The 8,674-nt window shown below is 37.9% G+C and overlaps 2 protein-coding genes across 2 annotated transcripts in view; both read right to left on the reverse strand.

Annotated features, from left to right (window-relative positions):
* Nucleotides 1–8,674, reverse strand: part of LOC140945685 (uncharacterized) — a 94,917-nt gene that overhangs the window by 61,459 nt on the left and 24,784 nt on the right. The window lies entirely within an intron of this gene.
* Nucleotides 2–8,252, reverse strand: LOC140945684 (mitochondrial uncoupling protein 4-like). The gene is made up of 10 exons (XM_073394715.1): nt 8,156–8,252; nt 6,273–6,398; nt 5,385–5,447; nt 4,252–4,336; nt 3,412–3,537; nt 2,420–2,532; nt 1,899–1,983; nt 1,526–1,640; nt 837–896; nt 2–422 (listed from the first exon to the last, which is right to left on the reverse strand). Exons 1-10 carry the CDS (start codon nt 8,226–8,228, stop codon nt 351–353), a joined length of 918 nt encoding a protein of 305 aa, XP_073250816.1. The 5' UTR covers nt 8,229–8,252; the 3' UTR covers nt 2–350.

Consider the following 8,674-nt stretch of genomic DNA (forward strand, 5'->3'; position numbering starts at 1 on the left):
AATTCATGTAAATTATTTTTCAAATTTGATAATGCCATGCATCAATAAATATGTTCATATGAAAATCTTAAAATAGTCTGTACAATAACTGGCATGAAGGTTTTTATAGTACCTTACAACTTGAATTTTTTGATGTCCCTTACATTTTTTTATGTAAACTGTGACTCTTACTTCCCAAACACAATGACATTAAACTACTTGGAAAAACGTATGTACAGGTGGGTTGTAAGGTACATGGTTCCCCTTTGTCTATCCCACTGCTATCTCTCCACATCAGAGTTTCAATATCTGTTTAAACATGATAATTATTATGATTTTAACAATAATGCCTAAAAGATCAACTCTGCAAGTTAAAATCCTGCCATTCCTGTAAGGTTTCGAATTCTTTCGTACACAAGCCAGAATGTGAGTGACCATGGAGCCTGAAAAACAACAACAACAAACAAGGTGTTAATAGGCCTTGCTGAGCTGAAAGTGTGGCAAATTCAAGCAATGGTGGTCAGATAGGGTTACCAGTTGTATTTAAGCGGTGCTAGGACTAAGTTGTGAATGTAACATTGTACGCTAAAACTGATTATAAAAAGCGGTCATGGTTTCCTTGATTTGCAAATTAAACTACTGGTAATAATGACACAAATACATTTCTACGACAGCCACCAGACCACATCAGGGATGTCAAATGTTAGTAAAATCAATAAGATGTACTGTCTTGGTGCTTAGCTATTTTCCTTTTGGGCCTGATAATCGTTTTTCACTACTGCTTTCACTGATATTGTTCCCCTGTGACATGGTAGGAACGTTTTTGCTATGTCATTTTGACATCAATTATTTCTTACCATTCTACTCCATGTTGGAAGCCATCCCTTGTACAAGGATAAAAACCCTTCCTCTCGAACCTAAGGTATGAAAAATATAGATTGTATCAGTCTGAGAGCTTCTCAGACTGCAGGTTTATTGAATTATTAACTTCCCTCTAGATTTAGGTAGTGTGCATGGGTACAGAAGATAGCTATATTAAGTCAGCCAATAGGGTGGGTAGAAAAATATGTGGCAATTTGGCGATTGTTAAGGTGAAAATCATCAAAGTGTTCTCTAAAACAGGGATGAGATGTCCAGTCATTTAATAATGTTGGTAGGTAAGTTCCATAGGTTGGTAATTTAGATGGGGTATGAAGTGTAGGTGGTGGGGTGGGAAGTGGAATCAGTGGGTAGTTAAGTGGATGGGGCACATGCAGGAAGGTAAGTAGGATGGGTAGGTAGGTTGGTGAGGTGGGCAGGAGGGGCAGGTTGGTAGGGTACTGAGCATAAAGTAGGTGGGTGAGGGAAGGTATCTTACGTTGGTGATTACCTCGTAGGTATGTAGGGAGTAAGAAGTTGGTAGGCGGTTGTCAGTTTAACTTTGTTCTTATATTTCCCTCTGTTTTACGAATGTACATTTTTGTTAATTATTATTGTTGACTCAAGCAGACAAGAAAGTGAGCCTAGGTGATAAAATAATTATTAATTGAATCATAATAATACATACAGCACACATGAAGCAGTCAAGACTCCCTCTGTACACTTTTGGGTTATTCATAATTCTTGTTTTTACAACGTCTGCTGGAGTACTGATGGTTGCAGCAATCAGCCCTGCACAACCACTGAAAAATGAATTTTTCAAACAGCACAGATTTATTATCCATTCACTTTTTGTCTTAGTAAAGCACTTGAATTTTGTGTTGCAATATTCATGACCAAAACCTTTCAGCTACAATAGGCAACTCTTGCTGGCACCATTGTTTACACTCTTCCTCGCTAGCATTAACTCATAGAAGCAATGCCCATATATACAAACTAAATTTAAAAGTTCAAAGAGCTGATTAAATGCAATTTTCAGGAAAATATTAGAACATGCAGACCTTGAAATTGTGTGAGTGACCCAATTGTCTTGTAAACTTGTGTGATTGAGTAGTAAATGTTTTACAGTATCATAAGTTGTCAAATCTGTTGATAAAAAAAATAGACAATCGTATTAAAAACATTTAATAGCGAAAGAAAGGAACTGAAAGTACCTCAGTGGGTTAAAGAGAAATGTCATCAATCAGACAAGGTGTCTTAATTATCTCCTACATATACATCTCAACAACTGGCCCCTTTGTTCAAAAAGTGGATTATGCTATCCACCGGAAAAATCTCTATCCGGTGGATAACGTATTGGTTTCCCCAACTTGTCCATTGGATAGTGATTTATCCAGTGGACAGTGCTACCCAATGTTTGAACAACTGAGGCCTGAAGGGCAGATGTATGCTGAACTACCACAAAATTTGGATCACTGAGAAACACTACCACAAATTGACTTTGTTTTCCTTTTAAAGTTTTTCTACAGAAATGAATGAATAAAGTTGTGTAATTACAAGGATTATAACTAAGGTGTCTTACCTCCCATGTTTACTAGAGCTGCTCTTTGTACATTGGGAGCCCATCCTTTCCAAAGACCTCGCACTCCATGTTTATTGATGATGTTTAAAAAAGCATGTTTAGTGTTATGAACCCTAGGAAGGTATTGAATAAACGTTACATTAGTTTCTAGAAATGTGAAAAATAAATCAGGCTTACATGGAATAAACATTTATGGCATTAAAATTTGCACTTCTTGACATCATGAGTTACAGTCTAAGAATAAAAGGACTATTACCACAACTACAAGGTGAGCCTTACATTTTTAGTATCACCTCCAGATGTTACTATGTACAACACATTTCAGATTATCAAATCCTCTTAAACTCATTAAACTTGGGGTACATCTCAGGTGAGGTCCCCAGCTACCTTTGTACCCTCCCCACTTCAGATACTGACCTCTTCCCCCAAAATTTATCCGATCTCCCCCAAAGCCAACATCCTTAATAGCCTCCTCTGCATGCATCACTTTCCTGTTTTAGTGAATGTGTGGAAGAATGGGGAGTGATTGTGACTCCTCCTCCAATTCTTTTCTCGTTTTCTCATTCAAACACTTCTTATGGTCAGTGTAACTGTTACAATAGAAGTTGCCTGTGGAGGAGGCGTCGGAGGAGGCTACATTTTCCTTGATCTACCCCTTTAGAGTGGCGAAATATAGTTGCACTTCTCTTCACTGCAGACACCTCCATAATACAAACAACAGTACATTGAAGACAGTTCTTGAGCCCTGGCAAGTATTTGAACAGCTGAGCTTGGTTCTATATTTCCTTTTGTTTTCCATGAGGCTGAGCTGAGGTTCATGCTCATAGTGGCTGAGGGATTTTCCTCCTCCCGGCCCTTTCTGATAGCCCCAATGGACACTTGACTTCATCCCTGTAACATCTATATTCATTAGGAAGATTTATTGTATAATAAATTATAAATTTTTAGTACCCTTTGAAAGACAACCTTAGCAAGTACTATGAGCTACATACCTAGGTTGTCTCCCTTCTATAAGAACTCTCTTGCCTTCCATCTGCATCTGAACCTTGACTAGATCAGTTGGACTGGCAATAAACTGTCCAAATGCACCAGCCATCATCCCTGCTATTACTGATTTCCTATAGAAATTTATAATAAGAAATCCTTTCCTAGCTGTTATAACAGAGCTCCTGCTTAGCCAGAGCTAGAGGAGCTCCTCAGACTGAACAAAGGAACACCTATTTATAAGCATCAAAATTTTTACTTCATGTTTACACTGTCTCATAATTAAAGGTATATATATATGCACTTTATTTGAGTGTCAATGTATTTAGCACAAAAGTGCTAATTGGAACCACTATAATTATTAACATCTCCTACTGGAGATGGGAGCAGCATTTTACATGGTCATCCAAGCGGACGCGAAGGTCTGGCCATTTGCAGGGCAAAGGTAGTACCTCCATTTCTGAGTTATTTTAAGACCATGAGTATTGGTCCGACCCTGAGAATCAAACCCGCGACCTCCTGCTCTGCAGTCAAGCACTCTACCGACTGAGCTAATCCTGCCGTGGTATCACAGGGCAACAAAGTTAATAACACCAAGGAATCCAAAGTAGCCGGTTTTGAACCCCCATCATGACATTATGCTGCTAATTTTGCACTGAACTAGTTTTGCACATGGGGCAGCGAGTCAGTACAACAGAGAAAACAATTACTGGCATATTTGGATGCAGGAAATCTATTCTTCCTACCCACTTTTTACCAAAAAAAACCACTCTAGGAATAAATTAGTCCATAGAAACCAAGCCAAAAAACTAGTAAGCTCTGCATAACCTGTCACTTGACTTACATACCATAAAGAAAATCTCCCATCAGCATTTCTTCGTAAAACTTTGTTCCGCAAAAATTCATATGCAGTCATTCTTGAACCAGTGTAAACTAAGGGACGAATTACGATCAACGCATGAATACCACTTATTCAAGGGTTGGAACTCATAATAAGTACCTTTTTTGTTCCAAATTCATTGCTCATTCTTGGGTGGTGCTCAATAGAAGCAGAGTTTATTTGAGTAAAACAGTAGTCATATTACAGTCTGCATTCAAGGTATGAAAGTTATGGTTGTGTTGAAGTTAAGTCAGTAGACAATAATTGCACTTATTATGAGTATACTCTGATGATTATTATTTCACCATTTCAGTGAATTCCTTCTTGATCAGATCCATTAACCCCGGGGGAGTACTTAGGTTAATTTTTGCAGGGTATGTGCCGCTGGGTTCTCAGCAACATGACTACCCCATTATAGTCTATTTGTGACCAATAATATTATTATAGAACCCATCTTAGTCACTTTTGGGCAAATATGTAATTTTTACGATCCCAACTTAATCACTTTCTATTTTTAGGAATTGACCCATTTTTTAAATGGAATGAAAAACACTTCATAATTTTTTAACCTACAGTACAAACATTTTAGTGCGTTTGCTAACAGTTAATATAAAGAACTGTCTTACCCCAAAAAATCCAAAAATGTGCGACCCCATTCTAGTAACGCTATTGAAAAGGCGACCCCATTATAGTCAACCCAGTCGTCAAAATGCAACCCTATTGAGCGGTACCTTCCCATTAGCTCTTATAAGGAAGTACCCCCTCCCCCCCCTCCCCCCCCCCCCCCCCCGAGGCCACTGACCCTCCAAGACCTAAGGGTGACTAACATCAATTTTCTTAATATTTATTCGTTGTTTGAAACCCACACAACAGAAGGTATAAATCTGTCAATTCCAAGCTGGAAGGTTCCAAGAATAAATTATAAAAAGATCACCAAAGTGCTTGATCTTTTCAACAGATTATCTCAACAAATATTTCAAGAAAATGTATGGAGATCTGCCCAGAGAACTTGTTGGTGGAAGGTTTAATTCTTATATTTACAGTGAGCTGATGCAGGACACGAAAAAAATAACGTCGTAGTGTTTGGTGAGATAAACTTACCAACATGTCTTAATATTGCAGGTGTAACACCACTCCAGAGATTAACCAATCCTTCCTCCTCAACTGTCCACAAAACAACAAAGATCACACTTTTAATTAATACTGTGCCATTAACCCATTCCCTCCTGGAGATTTTGCCGAAAAACGCGTTTTGAAGCTAGTCGAGTGTTTTTCTGGTCACTGTCGTGCTATAAAGAGGTAAAACTTACCACAAACCGGTTTACAGGTCGTACACTTCACAGCCTTCTGATCCAGATGCAAAATATCAGCTTGCGAAGGTCGCGCATACGCAGAGAGCAAAATTTCAAGATAGGTTTTGGGTTTAAAAGTGACACAGCAGTCTTGACTTTTACTTTTCGCTTTCTCTCCTCCCCTCTTTTTTCGCTTTTCTTGCCTCATTTTTTTTTTCTCTTGCTGGGCATTTAGTAGGCTTCATTTTGGTGGGAATAGTTTTTAGGAAAGCTTTTAGGATCTTAGGATTAGGTGAAAGGAAAGGTAGGTGAGCAATGGAACAAGATTTCCATGGAGATTTTCAGGTCAATGTTACATGGTTTTTTGCCTCTTTCTCCAGTGTCCTTGACTGAATTATGCTCATTCTGGTATGGTTTGAGAGATCTTTTCACCCTGCACAAGTTAGTGGACAAAGTTGTCCTTGACCGTTAAAATTGATGACGTCACAAAGGGTAGAAAGGACGTGGATCTGCACGGGCGGTTACGGGCGGTTCAGGGGCGAATGAGTTAAGCAATATTCATCCAATCTGCTTTTCTTAAACACCATGTTATCTTTACATTTAAAGTATATGACTGAAATATATCCATACCACTTTTTTCTGGTGTAATTTTTAGAAATGTTGTTTCTACCTCTGGCTGCAGCTTCAGTATACTTACCTATACCCACTGCTGTCCTTACCATACCCCGGTAAGGAACATTTGTTGCCGTTGTGGAAGAAACAGTTGATGCCCTTTCTCCTTGAATCTGAAGACGGGTCTTGGTGATATCGAGAGGAAAGGTCACTTATAAAAAATAAAATTTAAAAATAATGTCAAAATTTCAGCAAAGTAGTCTGTAAATGAGCAAAATGCAACCACCAGTCTTACTATCTAACAACTGTAACATACCCCTTTCTGTAGGCAAAAATGGTATCTTCATATCTTGGGAGGTTACTTACATTTGTTTTATTATCATGAGAGATTTGTTTGTATTTTTTTAAAGATGAAGGGATTTAATGACAAAAGCAATCATTTATTTGTCTAGCATGTGGTTTAAAGGGTTCACCAGACCCAGCTAGGGTAAGTCTGCTACACAGATGAGGAATGCATGACAAAGCCCCAAGAATGTCTGCATAGGAGACTATGGAACGGTGCGGGATTGGTAGAGCACTCCCTTTTTTCAGCTATGCAGTTATTTGCAGCATCAAAGGGTATGGTGTTTAAGCTTTTAACTGTTACAGTCTGAAAAAGAGTGTGATTTGGGAAGGCTCATATTCTTCTTTACTTTTACTATTCTCTTAAGAAGAGCACTTTGAGTGCAAAGTGAATTCCTTCTCAAAATTAATGTTTACACAGGTTTTTCTGATCCAGACTATCTGGGAAATTATATGTACCTGAACATGCTCCAATGGTCTAGTCTGAAACAGGGTGGGGGAATCCACAAATTTTGTTGTGAAATAGGATTAAGGTTTTAGAAAGCATGCCAAATATGGACACACTTAAATTTTTAAGACTACCAACCCTGTGCACAGCTGGTTGGTGATGTTATTAAAAACTCAGATTAAAAGCTCAATGCAAGAGAGCTGTAAGCAACGTAGTGGGACCCCACCTACTTTATAATACAGCATTCTTGCATTAAGTGAAAATATAGCACTGTTACCCAAAATAAAAAGAAAAACAGCTTGTATTCTCTGACAAGTTTTGAGTCCAAGGAACAATATTCTATATTAAACCTCAGAGGGACCTTGTCACTTGCAAATCATAATCATGTGAATTGTTGATATAAAGTTCTTAATTTAAAGTCTTTCCAAATAAACAGTAGTGAAAAATAAGGTTCATATAAAGAACGTCTCATCACGTGAAAATGTTCTATTCTTCTTCTTTTCTAGCAAACTATTAATTGAGTTATGGCTCGCAGCTGTTAACTTGACATGAAAATAAACCTAAAATGACTTGTATTGTTTCGTTTCTTTGAGTGACTCTCTTTAAAAGAACAAAGGAAGAAAACTTAACACATTATAAATTCATATTTTCAACCTTTTTTTTAAGAAACATTAAACATTTAACTTGTTTGTCCCCATAACCACAAAATATTATTTCAATTCTTGAAAAGCAATATGATTAGATTCATGAACGATTAACTTTTACTGATACGACTAACTATAAACTAACTTGATGTTGAAAGAAAGCATTGTTAGTCAACAAAGTATAGAATTAGATTTATACCAAACGTGAAGATCAAAGGTCGGTTTTAATTCAATTCTAGGTTCTCGTTCAACAATTCAGGATTACACTTGAAAAAATAATCTTTAAAATTTCCATGTAAATATCTATATATATGATTTATTTAAAAAACGTAATTTCACAGCTAGCCGAGGTTTAGAATTGGAGTAAATAAAGCTTAAATATAAAATTGAAGTCTTTTGTTGAAAACACTCTTGTGGCTCGAAGAGTGTCTCCCCTGCAGAAACACGGCCACGATCAGATAATATCATGTGATATGTGCCACGTAAGTATTCTAACTTGTCTCTTAAAGATATGACAACCAACACTATTTATACCTGTCTCTGCAACAGTGGCGGCAAGAGAAGACAAGCAGTATTTGTACGCAAAACTGTTGATTCCCTCAGCCATCACATAACATGACACAGCGAAACTTAAAAACGAGCAGGGATTCCGATTCGACTTTATACCATGGGACAAAAGACCGCTGACAGTGGAAATAGGAAGGTCCGAGGGCGTCCTGGGGGTGTGCCACATTCTGTGTGTCACACAAACGACAAATAATTATATATGTCACATACCAATCGAAGAGCAAATACAGCCCCTCCATGTATAAGCCCCTCCAAATATAAGCCACCCAAAATCGTAACGCAAAAAACCCTCCGTTAAATCGCCCCTCCGAATATAAGCCCCCCGGGGGCCTTGTACTTGGTATTTGCCCTCGAATACAAAGTAAAACAAAGCAAAATTGGTAAATTTCCTTTCTACTACAATCTAGCCCAACCGATTTTGTAACGCAAATTTCCCTCCGTGCATAAGCCCCTGCAAATATAGGCCCCTCCAAAAATCAAGCCCCT

Source organism: Porites lutea, chromosome 8 (genome assembly GCF_958299795.1).
Source record: "Porites lutea chromosome 8, jaPorLute2.1, whole genome shotgun sequence".
NCBI lineage: Eukaryota > Metazoa > Cnidaria > Anthozoa > Scleractinia > Poritidae > Porites > Porites lutea.

Coding starts and splice junctions, on each gene's coding strand:
- LOC140945684 (XM_073394715.1), bottom strand. CDS start 8,228: ATGGCTGAGGGAATCAACAGTTTTGCGTACAAATACTGCTTGTCTTCT. Junction 6,399..8,155: donor CGCCACTGTTGCAGAGACAG/GTATAAATAGTG, acceptor ATTTTTTATAAG/TGACCTTTCCTCTCGATATC. Junction 423..836: donor TTCCAACATGGAGTAGAATG/GTAAGAAATAAT, acceptor GTTGTTTTTCAG/GCTCCATGGTCACTCACATT.